The 18,493-nt window shown below is 48.3% G+C and overlaps 9 protein-coding genes across 9 annotated transcripts in view; 6 read left to right on the forward strand and 3 right to left on the reverse strand.

Moving 5' to 3' along the window:
* The first annotated feature begins 47 nt into the window (after positions 1-47).
* Positions 48-945, forward strand: LOC111080588 (eukaryotic translation elongation factor 1 epsilon-1). Its single transcript, XM_022376291.2, has 3 exons — positions 48-203; positions 266-571; positions 632-945. Exons 1-3 carry the CDS (start codon positions 123-125, stop codon positions 782-784), a joined length of 540 nt encoding a protein of 179 aa, XP_022231983.2. The 5' UTR covers positions 48-122; the 3' UTR covers positions 785-945.
* On the reverse strand, positions 825-3,552 carry LOC111080587 (serine-threonine kinase receptor-associated protein). Its single transcript, XM_022376290.2, has 3 exons — positions 3,047-3,552; positions 1,322-1,987; positions 825-1,254 (listed from the first exon to the last, which is right to left on the reverse strand). Exons 1-3 carry the CDS (start codon positions 3,165-3,167, stop codon positions 1,055-1,057), a joined length of 987 nt encoding a protein of 328 aa, XP_022231982.1. The 5' UTR covers positions 3,168-3,552; the 3' UTR covers positions 825-1,054.
* A 1,317-nt stretch (positions 3,553-4,869) lies between these two features.
* On the forward strand, positions 4,870-5,656 carry LOC111080597 (cytochrome c oxidase subunit 6A, mitochondrial). The gene is made up of 2 exons (XM_022376301.2): positions 4,870-5,043; positions 5,171-5,656. Exons 1-2 carry the CDS (start codon positions 4,947-4,949, stop codon positions 5,401-5,403), a joined length of 330 nt encoding a protein of 109 aa, XP_022231993.1. The 5' UTR covers positions 4,870-4,946; the 3' UTR covers positions 5,404-5,656.
* Positions 5,657-5,671: 15 nt separating this feature from the next.
* On the reverse strand, positions 5,672-12,063 carry LOC111080592 (zinc finger protein 629). The gene is made up of 3 exons (XM_022376296.2): positions 11,739-12,063; positions 6,649-7,764; positions 5,672-6,570 (listed from the first exon to the last, which is right to left on the reverse strand). The coding sequence occupies exons 1-3, from the start codon at positions 11,898-11,900 to the stop codon at positions 5,752-5,754; spliced, it is 2,097 nt and encodes a 698-aa protein (XP_022231988.2). The 5' UTR covers positions 11,901-12,063; the 3' UTR covers positions 5,672-5,751.
* On the forward strand, positions 9,098-11,350 carry LOC111080593 (caspase-1). Its single transcript, XM_022376297.2, has 3 exons — positions 9,098-9,650; positions 10,066-10,634; positions 10,703-11,350. Exons 1-3 carry the CDS (start codon positions 9,508-9,510, stop codon positions 10,957-10,959), a joined length of 969 nt encoding a protein of 322 aa, XP_022231989.1. The 5' UTR covers positions 9,098-9,507; the 3' UTR covers positions 10,960-11,350.
* A 78-nt stretch (positions 12,064-12,141) lies between the features above and the next one.
* On the reverse strand, positions 12,142-13,206 carry LOC111080595 (exosome complex component RRP4). Its single transcript, XM_022376300.2, has 2 exons — positions 12,672-13,206; positions 12,142-12,618 (listed from the first exon to the last, which is right to left on the reverse strand). Exons 1-2 carry the CDS (start codon positions 13,116-13,118, stop codon positions 12,169-12,171), a joined length of 897 nt encoding a protein of 298 aa, XP_022231992.2. The 5' UTR covers positions 13,119-13,206; the 3' UTR covers positions 12,142-12,168.
* A 110-nt stretch (positions 13,207-13,316) lies between these two features.
* On the forward strand, positions 13,317-17,099 carry LOC111080591 (phosphatidylinositol 3-kinase catalytic subunit type 3). Its single transcript, XM_022376295.2, has 8 exons — positions 13,317-13,705; positions 13,769-14,390; positions 14,452-14,547; positions 14,610-14,695; positions 14,758-15,686; positions 15,756-16,029; positions 16,098-16,459; positions 16,520-17,099. The coding sequence occupies exons 1-8, from the start codon at positions 13,635-13,637 to the stop codon at positions 16,963-16,965; spliced, it is 2,886 nt and encodes a 961-aa protein (XP_022231987.2). The 5' UTR covers positions 13,317-13,634; the 3' UTR covers positions 16,966-17,099.
* A 33-nt stretch (positions 17,100-17,132) lies between these two features.
* LOC111080594 lies at positions 17,133-17,892 on the forward strand. The gene has a single exon (XM_022376298.2). It carries the CDS (start codon positions 17,153-17,155, stop codon positions 17,816-17,818), a length of 666 nt encoding a protein of 221 aa, XP_022231990.2. The 5' UTR covers positions 17,133-17,152; the 3' UTR covers positions 17,819-17,892.
* A 94-nt stretch (positions 17,893-17,986) lies between these two features.
* Positions 17,987-18,493, forward strand: part of LOC111076122 — a 39,864-nt gene continuing 39,357 nt past the window's right edge. Inside the window, exon 1 of the mRNA XM_041593149.1 lies at positions 17,987-18,116. Within this exon, the coding sequence (XP_041449083.1) occupies positions 18,090-18,116 (27 nt within the window). The 5' untranslated portion in view covers positions 17,987-18,089. The remainder of the gene's footprint in view (positions 18,117-18,493) is intronic.

Below are 18,493 nucleotides of genomic sequence, written 5' to 3' on the forward strand. Positions count from 1 at the left end.
ACAAGTTATTTCCACTGTTAAAATAAAGCGGGGCTATGGGGGTTAAGTTAGTTTTCTACACGGTCACACTGGTTTTGTTGTATGTTTTGCACGCCAATTAATTTTTATTAAAATTTATTACCATGTGCGACGTTGCAAGAGTGCAAAAGATTGCCCATTGCCTTGGCGTGTCCCCCGGCAAGGTGCAGCTGAACGAGGAGCAGGTAAACACTTTATTTAGAGCACAATAGTTGGGGCAGCCATCAATTTATTTTCTATTGTGAAGGTCGTAACGCGCACAAATGGCCAGAAGAAGAGCGTGGCGGGATTCGCCACAATTCTGGAGAATCTGGCCAACGAATCCAAGTCGGAGACGGCCCAAAACAGCAAGGCCTCGCGGGAGGTGGAGGCCCAGGTGTATCAGTGGATAGAGTTCTCTGTGCTCTACGTGGCGCCTGGCTCCAAAGATAGGAATGTGGCCAAGCAGTTGCTCGCGGACTTGAATAAGCTGTTTGCCAGCAAATCATATCTCGTGGGCCACTTCATCACACTGGCCGACCTGGCTGTCTACTATGCCATCTATGACCTTGTGGTGGGTATTTCTTGGGCTTTTTGTTGCATGCCTTCACTTTACATTTCTGATATCTTGCAGAAATCGCTGTCGCCCGTGGACAAGGAATCCTATCTAAATCTGTCCAGGTGGTTCGACCATCTGCAGAACCGTTCAGACATCCATCAGGGCGAGCCTCTGCTCAACTTCACCACCATCTACCTACATGGCTGGGCCACGGGAACACACATCTAGGCATCTAAGTTGCAGCAGCCAAGTCGCACTCGAGTCACAATTGAGAAACTTAAGTTATTTATTTCTATTGCATTTCACAATGTAGTTCTGTGTGTGATTATCATTTAATGCCAATGAGAGTTCAGCGTTGGAATATAAAATATCGTTATTGTAGCCCATTACAAAAAGGTTTAATGATAATCGATGATCTCAGCTATAGCTCGTATCCCTCCTTTGCATCGTCTGCGCCGGCGGCGGCGCCGTATAGCAGCGACTGGCAATTCTCCAACATCAGTTTGCAGGCACCTCGCGTGGCGAGCTCATGGAGTTGTTCAGCTCATTGGGCTCTGTGCACTTCCACAAGCCGTATGTCTTGCCCACCGTGGTCTGCCACAGTCTCAAGGTGCCGTCTTCGGATCCACTTGCATACAGCTCGCCATCGGGGCTGAACTTGACCGCATGCACTGGTCCAAAGTGACCTTTGAATGATTCTGCGAAAGAATGGAAAGATTAGTAAGCGTGCTAACTGCAAAAAGATGGACTGTGGCATCAGCATACCTATTTCGTTGCCTGTAATGTAGTCGAATTTGTACATCTTAAAGTCCTCGCCGCCGCAGACAAAGACGTGCTTGTCCGGATGCAAACTGGCCGATGCGACATTCGTCGGCACTTTCACCTCCTTGAGCTTCTTGAGAGTGTCCACCTCCCAGAAGCTGATCGACGAGCCGTGGGCAATGGTCAGTATGTGGTTGTCGCGCGAGATCTCCAGGCTGTTGGGATGGCTGTTGAACTGCAGGCGTTGCACCTCAATGCCCGTCATGCGATCCCACAGGCGGACGGTCTTGTCCTCGGCCGCCGAGACGATGCACTTGTCGTCGCGGCAGAAGAGTGCCCGCTTGATGGCCCCAGCGTGTCCACTGTACTCCTCCGGCTTCGCCTCCGGTTGCTCCAGGTTAAAGACTCGCACCAGCTTCTCGTTGCTGCCCGTCACAATGTTCTCCGAATCGGCGTCAAAGGCCACACTCTTCACGATATGCTTGTGCTGGAAACTGTGGATCTCGGCTCCGCTCACCGCATTCCACACCTTGCCGGTGAAGTCGGCCGCTCCCGAGGCAGCCAGCGTTGCATTTCGATTGAGTGTGGCATTCCACACGGCGCCCTTGTGCCCCTCAAAGGTGCCCACCCAGTCGCCGGTGTCGCCGTGACGCAGCATCGGGCTGCCATCTGCAAGAAACGTCCAGAATTCTCAATTGCATTCGCGCCAAAACATGTACATAAAAATTGATAAATAAATCGTGTGAACGGCGGAAGCCACCTTGACTCAATGACTACCATCAATGCCAACGACCTGACACGGCGACGGCAATCGAAACGGAATCGGAATCATGCAAGCCAGCAGCAGCAGCCAGCCGGCCAGCTCCCAAGATCACATCGTTCTCGATGCACCGGACCGCCGCCGCCTGCAGTTTTCAGGCAGGGACACACGGCTCGTTAGTTCAATTAAAGCAACATTTCATTTTAGAATGTAAACGGTTATCAATTAATTGTATATTTAATGATGTTGGAAATGGTTGCGTGGGGTATATAGGATTTGGGGAGAAGTATGCGCTAATGGTACATAAATTTCATCAGGAAATGAGTCTCCCTACAAGAATATTCCCATATCTTATAACGCAAACTGAAAGGAAATGGATCTATCGTTTCCCGTTTTATAGGGTATACAGCATTCCACATATTTCGGAGACAAGTCTCTCGACAGCGCACACAATGTAAATATAGAAGTTTCAAGGTGCTTCCTGTACGCACAAAACGGGCAAAGTTTTTGAAAAGTTGTTAAACAAGCGGGGAAGCCTGTACGTTAAATGGCGATAAAGCGAAAAAAAATTAACTTGAACTTGGAATGGAAATGATTTGCCTTTTTCCGCATAAATGCAACTTTTTATCGAAAGCACTCACGCACACAAACAACAACACAATAACACCGACAGGACAGGACAGACAGGCAGAGAGACATCTCAAGGCAAAGAATGCAAAATATATTGCATGCGAGATGGTGTGGGAAAAGGGTTCGCAGAAAACTGGTTTCGCTCATTAAGTGATTCAACATTTGGGTCAAGGTTTCAGCCAGGCTAGACAGAGCTCAATCAGGTCTAAGCACCATACGCACATATGTTTGTTAATGTTAATTTGCTGATGCTGCATCTTTCGTCGATAGCAGGCTATAAATAACACAAGGACGGTTTATCGCATGGGAACTTTTGTATGTGCCGCCGCATCGTTTACCTTTGCAAGCGGAGATGAGAAAGTATCCGCTGTCGCAGATGCCGCTGAAGTCCAAATGCACCACTGGACGCGTGTGTCCGCTGCAGGTCAGCGGGATTTGTCGCAAGTTATTGGCAGCCATTTGTTAATTAAATTGCGTTCCGTTTCGTTGTAATACTCTTCGTTTTACTTTCTAACACTTGGAAGGGGCGTAAGTGCCAAGTGAAGTGGGTTTATTGTCTAATGAGAATTGTTAAAAAACTTGGCTATTCGCGTATATATTTAATGGCCTTTTGTACATCGGGTTGCTGCTAATTTAATATTTTTCACTGTCTTCTCATGCCTTTCGATTCACTTTGCAATATGCATGTCCTTGGCGGCTGCTCAGCGCTGGCTGATGTTGCTCGTGCGGTGTCGCGTCACTAACGGAAGCTTTGCACTTTTGCTTTAGAAAAAAGTTAACAACGTATTTACAATTTTATATCAACAATAGTGGAAATTACGCGACAGTAGAGGTGTCAAACCATCGAGGGCACTATCGATAGTATCGATATTTTACTGCTAGCCTCTACTATCGACGGTTTTGCGACTATCATGATAGTATCGAGCTACAGTCGTTGCGCTTTTGATATGTTTGGATTGGCTTCTATAAAATACGAAGACACATTTGTAAACAAATCGACAGGTGGCATCTAATTTTTACAATGGACAAGTTCCTAAAAGGTTTCAATGGTTTTTTTTTAATTATTTGAGCCCGATATTGTGGCGTTGCCAGACTCGTGCAATTCGTAGTTGCTGTGGGCTGCCATACCATGATATTTTGTAATATGAAATTCGTCAATTTTGATATTCAGTTTAATATTAGTAGTTAGTTGGCACTTTCAGCGCTAAAAAAATAATTTTATCCGATTCCTCAATGAATTTGTGTTCAGGATTGGCTAGTTTTCCGAACTATTTTTTATTGGATTCTTTACATAAAAAGGTTCAAACAAAAACCGGCCAAATCATAAAACGGAAATGTTGACTAAATGTGACGTCAATGTTGCTGGTCAACCAAGTATCTCTATGCTTATGTACTTTTGTATACCTTATTTCTTTAAATTTTTGTTAAATTTTTTTTTCCAAGCTCCATTGTAACATTATTTATGATTTTGTCCTAGATTGACATGTTTTACCTATTAACGCACATGTTTGTGTTTTTTATATAAACATATATCTCGGTTCTGATACCTATTATTGGAACCTGTGAGCTGCAGAACTTTTTTAATATCTTTAGAAAAGAGACTGAGTAGTTTCTGCATTAATTGGAGCCTATCTTCCATAACACCCATTTTTCCAAGGTATTCAGATTGTTGATCATTTCGTGCCAAAGTTGCACAACAATGCTGCCTCTTCATTTCCCCATGTTGCTGAATTTTTTCCCATACAAATCGAATGTATCTTACGGGAACGCGTATGGAATGACGCAACAATGAATCTTCATTCCATACGTGTTCCCGTAAGATACATGTTTCTCACACCACGAAAATGAGCAAATTTTGAAAACCCACCACGATTTGAGAGCGAAAATTGTCAGTATTTTTTGTGCGCTAAATGGAGTTTGGCGGTCATTTTGAAAAGTATACAAATATATGGAAAAATAAATATTTCACTTGATTTGTTTTGTCGAGTGTGACTTGAACCTCAGAAACGTCATTTTCAAAACATAACATAAGGCGAAATCATATCTAACATGCAAAAAAAACTCGTCAAAAATGAAAAAGACTCATTTTTGCGCTGCATGAACAAAATATCGATATTGGGAACGATATAGTTGGCGGAATCAGTGACATCGATATCAGTCGTATGTAGTCACTTGTCATCTCTATTTAAACGTCAAAATAGCAAAATTTTCATTCGAGAAATTGGGAATCGCTAGAATATGTCTGCTATTCTAAACCACGCAATTCGTCGCCAGCTCGGCGCTACTGCGGCCCGGAACATGTCTGGCACTGCTGCCGTGGCCGGCGAGCACTCCGGTAAATATCCTGCCATTGTCCCAAACGCCAAATTCTGCAATGTTTGTGGGGTTAAGGTTATGTAATTTGGCTGTTAGGCAAGACTATCGATTATGGCTCTCCTTTAACATATCCCGACTCCTTTCAGGTGGCTACAAGGTCTGGAAGCGCCTCTCCTTCTTCGTGGCCGTCCCAGCCGTTGGCCTGTGCATGCTGAATGCCTATCTGAAGCACCAGGAGGAGCACGACAAGCCCCGCCAGGAGTTCGTCAAGTACGACTACTTGCGTCGTCGCGAGAAGCGTTTCCCCTGGGGCGAGGGCAACAAGAGCCTGTTCCACAACCCCCATGTCAACCCCCTGCCCGATGGCTATGAGCACTAAGTGGACAACCGCTTAGTCGCATTTCCGTCGCGGGTGAAGGATGGGATGGAGTTTTCTTTGGGTTATTGCTGGCCTGGCGCATACACAACACATTCGGAATGCTGTGGGGAGAGACTTGTATTTAATGTTAATCTAAACTGAACTCAAGGCGGAAATACACACATACACACACACAAACTTACAAACATGCTACCAATACAGACACTGCTGTTGGATCCCTGATTGAATAAAGACGGCAACACTCCCTCCAGGACAAAGACGATTCGGATCGGGAGATAACAAAAAAAAAAATATCTCGTTTAATCAGTACGTTATGTCTAAGGCATATATCTATTGATTAATTTACAATTATTGCTTGGAATTTGTCGATGAATCCCCGTTTTTGATCAGCGAACGTCCCTTTTTGGGCGGAGCTGCAGGACTCTTCCGCGTCACAGCTGCCTGTTGTCTGGTTTTCTGCGAACTCTCGGGTTGGGCCAGATCTGCAGTCCGTGTCTGCCGTGTACGCTTGGTGAACACCAGAGGTTGAGTGGCCGCCTTTGGAGCATCCACTTTACGTTTCTTCACTGGGGGCGGCGGCGATGATGGCTGTTCATCGCGTAGCAGTTCCTGCAGCAAGAATTTCTGCTCTGCCTCGTCGAGATCAGCGGAATTTACTTTGAACTCTGCCTCGGCATCACTCTCGTTGGAAACCCTGTCCCCATCATTCTGATACATGTCCATGTCCAGCACATGCTCATCCTCAATGTGTTTCTGCAGGCGGTCTGAGCTGAGGAAGATCAAGTCGCAGAATTCGCACGCAAATCTCTCGCCCTCTTTGTGCGTGGTCATGTGCCCCTCCACCGCAGCGATGTCGCTGATCTTTTCGTTGCACAGCGGACACTTTAGGGACATGTTCGCGTGGAGGACCGAGTGCTCGATGAGACTGTCGTAGCTCTGGTGCGACTCCTTGCAGATGCTGCAGACGAACGAGGCACCCGAGTCCTGCTTGTGCATGCGCAGGTGCCTGGACAAATGGTGGGAGAGAATGTACGATTTGGAGCAGTACTTGCAGGGGTAGGCTCGCTTTCCCGCATGGGCCACCAGGTGACGGGCTAGCTTGCTCGAAGTGACAAAGCTCCTGGGGCAGTGCTCGCAGGGGAAGGGCAGATTCACGCTGTGGACAACCTGGCAGGGGAAACAGAAATGGCAGAAATGCTATAGTTCAAGTGGCTCGCACCTCCCAGTCTATGGCTGGCTACTCACCTCGTGCCGCTCCAGGCCCTGCTTGAAGGCGAATGCCTTGCTGCACATGGTGCATCGGAAGGGGCGCGACTTTGTGTGGCGCTCGGCATGCTTCGTCATGTCCTCACGCGACAGGAACGGCTTCTCGCAGTGCACGCAAATGAATTTGGGCAGGTCCGTGTGCGAGCTCTCGTGCCGATGGAGCAGGGCTCGCCGTGTGAAGGCCTTGTCACAGACGCTGCAAGCGAAGGGCTTCTCGCCCGTGTGGATGAATCTGTGCTTCTGCAGATCGTACTTGGAGAAGAAGCCCTTGCTGCAGTCGCTGCACTGGAAGCTGCGGGCGCGTGTATGGTTCAGCCGATGGATTTCGAGCAGCTGCAAAAGGGGAAAGGATCGCTCGCAGTCGGGACAGGGAAAGACATTGGTCACCACGAGGGCGGCGTCCTTGGTGGCATCCTCACTGGGGGGCACCGTATTTGGGCCTATAATTTCGGTGACAATTGCCACATTGCCGTCCCGTCCACGCTTGATCTGGGTCGTGGCCAGTTGAGGCTCCACTGCCACTGCAGCGCCCTTATTCAATATCCGAACGGAGGGCTTGTTCAGAACCTTCGGCTTCATGGGCAATTTCGTCTGAACTGGTGGCGATGGAGCTGCAACTGGTTCTGGCTCCGCCGATATTTCTTCGTCCAGCTCGTTGGCCATATCCTCCATCATGTTCTGGACATCGTCCATGGACAGCTCCTGGTTGTTCTCCACCTTCATCTGATAGGACTTGGAACGGGTAGGTGCTGCTGCTGGTGCTGCGGCCAGCTTTTTCGCCAACAGGCTGGTCTCCAAGACCTGCACATCTTCAATGATCACCGTCTTCGAATTGGCCAGGATGTTAAGCAATTTCCTGGGCTGTCCGTCGCTGGCCTTGGCATCCTTCTTGGCGCCGGCAGGAGTCTGAATCTGAGTCTGAGTCTTTGTCGGAGGACGTGGTTTTTCCAGCGGTGCTGGCAGAGTTCCTGTCAGCGGAAACTGCCGAAGCGCCGTCTCAGCTCGCTTGCACATCTGCATAAAGCGGTAGCTGTGTTCGAACAGCAAGTGGCAGTCGAGGCAAATGTAGCTGGGCATTTTATCATCGGCGCTCACCTATAACAAAATAAACAGAATGGAGTTCAAGGTATACTAAAGGTATATAACGGTATATTTTACTCAATTTCAATAATCTATTAAATATATTAATATATAGTAAAGAACATAGTCTTTTTTCAAAATACCCGCCAAATCGTTCAAACTACTGATTGTACTCGATTGCTGAAATACTGCCCTGAAAATAGTCTTGCCATACTCGATTCGGAAATACCAAAATACGCACTAGCTGGTATTTTTGAGGGTTTTCTCAAGATTTGAGAGCTGACTTTGCCGGCAAGTGCATACACCTACACACACACAAAAAAAAACACAAACACAAACTCGAGATTCATGGTGGGTTTTCAAAATTTGCTCTCTTTTCAGAGGTGAAGAGAGCGCTTTTCGTGGTGACTTCCCCTCATTTTCGTGGTGTGAGAAACATGTATCTTACGGGAACATTCCCGTAAGATACATTTGATTTGTATGGGAAAAAATTCAGCAACATGGGGCAGCATTGTTGTGCAACTTTGGCACGGGATGATCAACAATCTGCATACCTTTGGAAAATGGATATTATGTACTTGAGATATTGTTTGTAAATTCAGGCTCCAATTAATGCAGAAACTACTCAGTCTCTTTTCTAAAGATATTAACAAAGTTTTGCAGCTCACGGGTTCCAATAATAGGTATCAGAACCGGGATAAATGTATATATAAAAACACAAACATGTGCATTAATAGGTAAAAAACATGTCAATCTAGGACAAAATCATAAATAATGTTTCAATGCAGCTTGGGAAAACAAATTTAACATCAATTCAAGGAAATACGGTATACAAAAGTCCATACGCATAGAAGATACTTGGCTGACCAGCAACATTGTCGTCACATTTAGTCAACGCAGCAACTACAAATTGCACGAGTCTGGCAACGCCACAAAATGACGTCACATTCGTTTTATGTTGTTTTTGTTTGAACCTTAATATGTAAATAATCCAATAAAAAGGACTTCTGAAAACTTGCCAATCTTGTAGAAAATTTATGTATCTATCGGATAAAATTATTTGTTTAGGGCTGAGAGTCCCAGCTAGCTAGTAATATTTAACGGAATAGCAAAATCGAGGAATATCAACGTTGAATGTTTTGAAAAAACAATCGATACTATCGTGATAGTATCGGGCTCAAATAATTATTAAAAAACCATTGAAACCTTTTAGGAACTTGTCCATTGTAAAAATTAGATGCAACCTGTCGATTTGTTTACAAATGTGTCTTCGTATTTTATAGAAGCCAATCCAAAAATATCAAAAGCGCAACGATTGTAGCTCGATACTATCATGATAGTCGCAAAACCGTCGATAGTAGAGACTAGCAGTATGGTTTGACACCGGGCACGCTTAACCTCCGTTAATTAATTGTTTAAACGCGGCTAGGCCATAAAAGGATGTTTGACTATTTCCCATTACTAATTCAATTGTTGGTGCATCAAAGAAATAAAACAAGCGACAAAACAACTGTTGATTTCGCGATAGTGGCCTTTAACTAAGTAAACAATATCAAAGAACCTGACTGACGGGCCCCTTTCTCTTGGGTACGGTACGGAAAAAAGGGCGCAACAATTGAAGGCGAAGGCAGGCAGACGAGGACGGACGCTGCGAACAAAAGGCAAGGCAGGCAGACGGCAACAAGGAGAACGGAACACACAAACAATTGATTGCAGTATCAGTATAAGACTCCCCAGCAGAAGCATATCAGAAGCAAAATGACGGACGAGTGCATAACTAGGAACTTTATTGCTCTCGGTTCCAATGGAACCGGCGGCAATCGCAGCAGCATGGGCGATAGTACAGATGCCAAAGGCTGTGAGGGTAACGCTGGAATTGGTGGTGCAACTGCTGCAGCGAGGTAAGGTCCATGTGCATGTGCATTGTGTGTGCTCTCTTTCTATCTCTCTCTGTTTTTCTCTTGCTGTTACTCTCTTCCGTCGTTCCCTTTACATGAGTATGCATGTTATTTGTGTACACGCGTCTGTGTGCTCCTTTTATACCCTTACGGAGGATATTATGATTGTGACTAGATGTATGCCACGTAGAGGAGAAGGAAGAATTTCCGTAAATCCCCAAGGCTTTCTGTTGCCTTTCTTTTTGATTGCCAAGTCATCTTACAAATAATTCTTTGACCAAATTGTCTGTTAAATCCCCCAATTAAGTAAATGGCCTGAATTAATCATTTCTAATTTCGGACACTGATTTTATCTAATCTTATCGCTGATATGATGGACTATCGAATGGTTGATTGAAATTCTGGATCTTATCCGCAGTATTCCTACCCCCCCGACCAACAAGTATGTAGCCCGAATGCCCGTGGAGCGCTATGCGAGTGAGTACAACATGAATCACAAGCACCGCGGCAAGGCCTTTATATTCAATCATGAGTTCTTCGAGATACCCACGCTGAGGCCGCGCATGGGCACCAATGTGGACGCGGAGGAGCTGCGCAAGACATTCAAGAGATTGGGTTTCGATGTGTCGGTGCACAAGGACTGCAAGTGGCAGAACATACGCGAAAGCATTGAGAAGGCCGCCGCACTGGATCACACGGACAACGACTGCCTGGCCATTGCCATCTTGTCGCACGGCGAGCATGGCTGCATTTATGCCAACGATGTCCAGTACAAGCTGGACCAGATTTGGCACTACTTCACTGCCCAGATGTGCCCCACGCTGGCCGGCAAGCCGAAGCTGTTCTTCATCCAGGCCTGCCAGGGCGATCGCCTGGACGGGGGCGTGATGCTCGAGAAGAGCGTGACTGAAACGGATGGGGACTCGTCCATGGGCTACAAAATACCCGTCCATGCTGACTTCCTCTTCTCATACTCAACAATACCCGGTAGGGGCGGCATATCTTATCTTATCTTTATTTGCTTATTGATTTACTGATCATCGATTCTTTTGCAGGCTACTTTTCCTGGCGCAATATCAACAACGGCTCGTGGTACATGCAGTCGCTCATCCAGGAGCTGAATAGCAATGCCAAGAAATACGACCTGCTCACGCTGCTCACTTTCGTTAGTCAGCGCGTCGCCATAGACTTTGAGTCGAACGTGCCGGCTACCCCAATGATGGATCGCCAGAAGCAGATTCCGTGCTTCACCTCCATGCTGACGCGCATACTGCGCTTCGGCGACAAACCCAACGGCAATAAGGCTGGCTGAAATATAACATTGACACCCGCCCGCCCCGCCTAATACGTTCAACGCGCAACCTAATCCACCTCCCCTCCCCCCAACCCTTAAATTGGTCACTTTGGATTCCATGCCACTTCAAGTTTAGTTCTAGGTTTTAGCTTTATTGTTGACTAAATTTTGATCCCAATCAACATATTCTCATACACACACATATATAGTATATAATAATCACTTGCCAATCGGGAAATCACAAATATTATGTAAGACGGATATACAATGAAGATTTATTCAAATATACACACGCATATATATTTGATATGCATAGAAATAAATCACAAATATTATACAAGATGATATACAATGAAGATTTATACGAATATACACTCGTATGTATACATAGAAATAAAAATGAATTCTGAAGAAAATAAATTGGTTTGAAAATTTGTGTCTACGCGCCAAACTCTACTACGTACTGTGTGGCAGCGCCACAAACGTGTGTGTGTGCACCCGACTGTATTATGTTTGTATGCGTACAGTTGTCACAATATTGAATGAATATCGAAATTTCACCCAATTTGCATGCCAAAAAGGGCCAAGACAGGTGTTAAAGCAGCACCAAGCACCAACACACACACACACAGATGAAGCGATCCCCTACCCTGGCTGGCCGCCCGAGCCCTTTAGCCAAGACCCCAATAACGCACGCAGTCTGTTCAGAAACCCCAAGCATTGTCTTAGCCAAGTTCTTTCTCGGTTCGCTGTTAGTGCAACTTTGAACCAATTCAAATAACTTGATCTAGGCTTACCTCGGTCGACGTGAGGGCCATTATCAGCAGGGGCAGCGATGCAGTTGACTTGACGCTGGGATTTTCCGAAAAAAGAGAGGCTATTTTCTCGCCAGTCAAGCAGAAGCGACAGATCTTCTTCTCGGCCAGCTCGGACTCACGGGCGCTGGCGATGACATCCATCCTGACAGTTCTGTGCCTTCACAGCTGCTGAGTTCACGATAAAAACACTCTGAATATTAAATAGAGACAGCCGCAACAAACAAACTAAGCTAGTTGCACGGTTTAAGCAGTGACAACAATTTTCTGGCGTCTTTTCTTTTCACGAACCCCGGAGAGCTGCCACTTCAGTGGGCTGCCAGACCGACCATAGCGCTGCCACCCGGACCAAAAAAGGTTTAAAAACAACCGGAGTTGGGGAAGATTTTGTGTTTTGTTTGTTTATTCGGGGCTATTCATCCCCATTCCGCAGACGAGCCTGCGTCTGCTCACCTATATCGTATATGACGTTCTGTTGCAGCAGTTCGTGGGGCTCGTACTTGAGCGACTCGTCGTAGGCATACTGTATGCTGGTGTCGTATAGCATCAGTTTGCACTTGGCCAGGGCCAGGATGCAGTTGCGCAGGCGGGCAATCACCTCGCGCTCGTTTCGCGGCACTGCTTCACCCAGATTCTGGGCAAAGCCACCCTCGCCGCCCTCCTGCTCCTGACTTTTGGGGGGCGATATCCAGATGTAGCCGTTGTTGCCCAGGATCACAGACGCCCCACAGGGCAGATTGTGGAAGTGCATCTTGCGGCGCTTGACCAGGGCGGGAAAGACCTTGACGAGCACGCCCTGGGACAGTTTGCCGTACTTCAAACTGCGAGTGTACAGCGAAAGGGTGCCCTCCTCGAAGATGTTCTGAAGAGAAACTCAAATCAATTTAGGACCAACAAATCAAATAGGAAACTCACTTGAACTTCAGCGGAGATGAGATCGCCCTCGTCCAGGTAGCGTCGCATCATCTGCTCATCCTCTGCGGAGCGTCGTCTCAGCTCTCCGCCCGGCAGATTCACCGACGACAGCAACAGTATGGAGTCCAGGCGAGAATTTGTATCCACGCGCCAGCGCTTCTGTTGCACCTCGATCACGCGCGCCACCACAACGTCTCCGATCTCGCCCACATAGCGACTCTTGAGCGGACGCACGGAGATCAGTTTGTTCACCTTCTCAATCACGCCGGCCACCGAGGCCTTTATGTTCTCATCCTCCACAAACGTGCCGTGGCCACGCATAAAGCCTGCCTCCGGCATAACCACCTCTCCTGGTGTGTAGACGCGTGGCAAGACGTCCTGCCGCTCGGCCAGGGCACACCAGTTCACGCGGTCCAGCGCCAGTTCAATTGTTGCATTTGTGGCCATCGCAGATCGAGTTTAAAATTGAAAAATAAACAAAATAAACGTAAAAACACGCGCGCCACAGTAGAACCAGTTTCGGAACCAGTTCGAATCAGCTGTTCTGTGTTGTCAGTACGGTATATTTCGGTATATTTTTTTACGCGGTCACACTAGACAAGTAATTTTCGAAATGACCGACAAACTCCATTTAGCGCACAAAAAATACCGAAATTGTTCGCTCTCAAATCGTAGTGGTTTTTAAGATTTGCTATTTATCTCAACAATCCAATAAATGGGAGTCATTAAAATAAGCCAGATTTCAGGAAATTGATTCACCTATCTGATAAAATGATATGTCTAGTCGTTTAAGTCCTAACTAGCTAGAAATATTAAACCGAATATCAAACTCGAGGAATATCAACGCTTCTTATCGTGTCGGTCAGTATATTTACAGTATATTTTGATAAGGACAATGTATATTTTATCGATAAGAATAACTTAAATAACAAATGCAAATGCGAATTTACAATTCTCTGGAAAATGGATAAACCCGATGATAATTTCCGCTATATACACAGCAGCGCGCTGCACGAGCGCGTGCAAATCAAAGTGTAAGCTAAAGGGGAGTCTGGGCGTGACTGGAAAAATCGAGAAATCATTTCATGAACTTTCAGTGGGACGCTCGAGGGCAAGAAACGGCAGCCAGATTACGAGAAGCTGCTCGAGGATCCCATTCTGCGCTTCTCGGGCCTGTACTCGGAGGAGTATCCCTCCTTCCAGGTGCGCCTGCAGGTCTACAACAATGGACGGCCCTACTGTCTGCCCGTGCACAGCGCCTACAAGGCGTTCGGCAAGCGCTGGAGCTGGAACGAGTGGGTGTCGCTGCCCCTGCAGTTCTCCGACTTGCCGCGCAATGCCATGCTGGTGATGACCATCCTGGACTGCTCTGGCGCCGGCCAGACCACCGTCATTGGCGGCACAGCGATCTCGGTGTTCGGCAAGGATGGCATGTTCCGACAGGGCATGTACGATTTGCGCGTCTGGCTGGGCGTGGAGGGCGATGGCAGTTTTCCCAGCAAGACACCCGGCAAGGGCAAGGAATCGTCCAAGTCGCAGATGCAGCGCCTCGGTAAATTGGCCAAAAAACATCGCAACGGGCAGGTGCAGAAGGTGGACTGGCTGGATCGGCTCACATTCCGGGAGATCGAGGTGATCAATGAGCGAGAGAAGCGCATGTCCGACTACATGTTCCTCATGATTGAGTTTCCCGCCGTCATTGTGGACGACATGTACAATGTGAGTGGAAAATCCATATGATTTAGCCTTTAAAATATGAATTTTCGTTTTTTTCTTGCAGTATTCCGTGGTTTACTTTGAGCCGGAGGGCGACTTGAAGTATAAATTGCCAGCCAAACCCAAGCTGGTCTCCGTTCCCGACTCGGAAATTCAAATGGTCGGTGAGAAGGTAACCCAAACGATGCCTTGCCCTTATCGTTTGCCCTTTCTTTTGCTCAGGAAAATCTGGTGGAACGGAAGCACCATCGTTTGGCCCGCTCGGAGCGTTCTGGCATCTCGGATCGGGATGCCAAGCCCACAGCTAGGTAGACTAGCAATCCTTGCATGTATTTACATTGGAATCTCATTTCTCTCGTCTCAATCTCAGCATTCGCGACCAACTGCACACGATCGTGTATCGGTGTCCGCCCACTTATGTACTGACCAGCGAGGAACAGGATCTGCTGTGGAAGTTTCGCTTCTATCTGTCGTCGCACAAGAAGGCCCTGACAAAGTTCCTCAAGTGCATCAACTGGAAGCTGGAGGACGAGGTGATGCAGGCCCTCTGGATGCTGGCCAACTGGGCACCCATGGACGTGGAGGATGCCCTCGAGCTGCTGAGTCCCACGTTTACGCATCCGCAGGTGCGGAAATACGCCATCAGTCGTCTGGCCCAGGCCCCCGACGAGGATCTGCTGCTGTACCTACTCCAGCTGGTGCAGGCTCTCAAGTACGAGGATCCCCGCAACATTGTCCACCTGCACAGCTGCATCTTTCCCGAGCGGGATGTGGCACGCTCCATGCTGGACGAGAACGGATCGCTGATGGACCAGAGCACTATCTCGGATCTCAGTGGCACCAGCAGTGGCAGTGCCCTCCACTCTTCGGTTATACCCGCCAATCAGCGGGCCGCAAGCGCCCTGGCCGCCATCAAGGGCGACAAGTCAATCAGTCCTGGCTCGGTCGCTGGTCCGTCTGGCAGCTCGGTACAGGCACTGGGACCTGTGCCTAGTCCCAGCAAGGCCAGCACTCCGACACCGGTTACGCCAGCGCGGGGCGATGCAAATGCCTCGCTTGTCTCCGACTCAAATTCCAACACTCTGATGCTGGCCGAGGGCATCAGCTTTGGCAGCGTGCCCACCAATCTCTGCACATTCCTCATCCAGCGCGCCTGCAGCAATTCCACGCTGGCCAACTACTTCTACTGGTACTTGTCCATCGAGGTGGAGGAGGTGGAATCGGTGCGGAAGCAGGACGAGCGCGCCCACGACATGTACGCCATGGTGCTAAAAATGTTCCTCAAGGTGCTGGAGAATGGTAGGTGGTCCAGCGTAACAGGGCACACGTTCACACGTCACTAATTGTGCATTTTTTCCTACTTCGAAGGCAACTTCAACCTGAGGGGCATCTTCTATAATCTGCGCAAGCAGCGTCGCTTCATCGATGAGCTGGTGAAGCTGGTCAAACAGGTGGCCAAGGAGCCCGGCAATCGCAACAAGAAGACGGAGAAATTCCAGAAGCTGCTCGCCGAGCAGGACATGTTCAAGATGAACTTTACCAACTTTGAGCCGATACCATTTCCCCTGGATCCCGAGATCTACATCACAAAGATTGTGCCCATGCGCACGTCCCTCTTCAAGAGCGCCCTAATGCCGGCCAAGTAAGAGCATCCCCTGGTTCCCCCCGATAATCCCTGGCTAATTTTTGTAATCTTGTTTCCTGCGACAGACTTACGTTCGTCACATCGATTGCCCAGCACGAGTATGTGGCCATTTTCAAGCACGGCGATGATCTGCGCCAGGATCAGCTCATTCTGCAGATGATCACCCTAATGGACAAGCTGCTAAGGCGCGAGAATCTGGACCTTAAGCTCACGCCGTACAAGGTGCTGGCCACCAGCTCCAAGCACGGGTTCCTGCAGTACGTCGAGTCCTGCACCGTGGCGGAGGTTCTGGCCCGCGAGGGCAACATCCACAACTTCTTCCGACGACATCATCCCTGTGACAACGGACCCTACGGCATATCCGCCGAGGTCATGGACACCTACATCAAGAGCTGTGCCGGCTATTGTGTCATCACCTACTTGTTGGGTAAGCATGAAAGATCTCCCCATAGCTCCATTCAGCTCACCCTTTCGAACTCTCTGCAAGGTGTGGGCGATCGGCACTTGGACAACCTGCTGCTGACGACCAATGGCAAGCTGTTCCACATCGATTTCGGATACATTCTGGGACGCGATCCCAAGCCCATGCCGCCGCCCATGAAGCTGAGCAAGGAAATGGTCGAGGCCATGGGCGGCGTCAGTTCGGACCATCATCACGAGTTCCGTAAGCAGTGCTATACGGCGTATTTGCATCTGAGAAGGCATGCCAATGTCATGCTCAATCTGTTCTCGCTAATGGTGGATGCCACGGTGCCGGATATTGCCCTAGAGCCGGACAAGGCGGTCAAGAAGGTGGAGGAGAACCTACAGCTGGGCCTCACCGACGAGGAGGCCGTCCAGCATCTGCAGAGTTTGCTGGACATATCCATAACGGCCGTAATGCCAGCACTTGTCGAGCAGATCCACAGATTCACCCAGTACTGGCGCAAGTAGAGAGGAGGCAGGCCACTATAGCAACTATATCTATATGTATATCGATCGTTATTCCTAAGTATTCTCTAGCCAATGTAGATCGCAGTAGGTCTGTCGATCTCGATTTTAATGTATCTGAATGTATCCTTCTGTTACCCGATAAAATCGTTTGATTGAGTATTCTGCTTGGACTGGGCCAGGCGATGCGATGCGCTCTAAGAAGCCCGTGTGGCTGCTCTTCAAGGTGCTGGAGCTGGTGCTGAGCTTCTGCTGCTGCTACATTCACTGGCGGTGCTTCCAGGACGAGGGCATACCGCACAACTTCCTGCTGTGCACCTCCTACGGCGGCTCCTCCATCATCTGCGTGCTGTCCATCGTCGGCATGTTCTATGCCGAGAAGCCGACCATGAAACTGGAGTCTGTCTTCAGCGGACTCCTTGGCACCCTGCATTTGGTCACCATCTTTGTGCACATGTACCTGGCGCTGCACGGCCAAAAGTTGCTGTCCATGAAGGCTCAAGGGGAGAGCTGGCACGGCTTCTATGTGTGCTGTCGGGACAATTCAAAGGTGGCGCTGTACGCCACTGCCGTTTACTATCTACACTGCACCTTTGCCATGGACCTGCTGCTGACACACACGGCCAAGTTTGTGGAGTGCCCGGACGGGACTGTGAGGAAACGGCCGAGGCACCCGCGGCGCAGCATGCGCCCACTCAAACTCTATTTCATCAGCATCGGTGCTGAAAACTATCTGAATCGCTTCCGTTGGTTTCACCTGCTCACGGCCAACATGCTGATGAGCACTCATCCATCCCAGAAGACGCTGGATGCGTCCTCCAATTCCAACGAGGAATTGGAATTGGCACAGCAATGAACTAATATTAATTAATGTCGGTTTTATTTGCCAGAAATTATAATTTCAAATCTTCAACGGCGTTTACAGTGCAGCCCTGGCGAATCAGCTGTTTTTGGGCAGAACAGCCCTGTTCTTGTTACCGCGCAGTTCTTGCGGTATTTTGAAAACTATGCTGTGTGCATTATTCGTAGCATTCGCCTGTTGTTGTAATTGTGCCGGTTCTGTAATTTGCAACTGAAATTGTGGCTTCGCTCCTCCTGGGAAAACTTCAACTCCAACTAAAACTTCAATGGTGATGGCGATGGCGAGCGGTGCGGTAAGTCATCTCTGCTTTTTATTTTTGTTCAAATGCATTGCTGGAAATTTTCGTCTGCAAAGTTTTCTGATTTTCATAGTTCAATGCGTGGTTTTGTGCCCCCGGACGATAGGACCCAGCCGCCAGCTATGGCCCCAGCAATGCCATTGGCACTGGGAGCATGTGTGTGTGTATGCTGGGTGCCTGTGGCTTTTTTGCCTGGGCCCCTGCTTAGTTAGTGGCAGGTACTCAAATCAAAAGTTTTTGCTAAAAGTTAGCCGGGGCGACTAAAGTTTCAAGCAGACGCACCGCAAAAGATTCGCATTTCCATGGCTCTCGGCCAGCTGCACTGCACTCCCACTCCCACTCACATATACTACACCCTCACGCTCACTTAC

This window comes from Drosophila obscura, unplaced genomic scaffold, assembly GCF_018151105.1.
Source record: "Drosophila obscura isolate BZ-5 IFL unplaced genomic scaffold, ASM1815110v1 contig_186, whole genome shotgun sequence".
Classification (NCBI taxonomy): Eukaryota; Metazoa; Arthropoda; class Insecta; order Diptera; family Drosophilidae; genus Drosophila; species Drosophila obscura.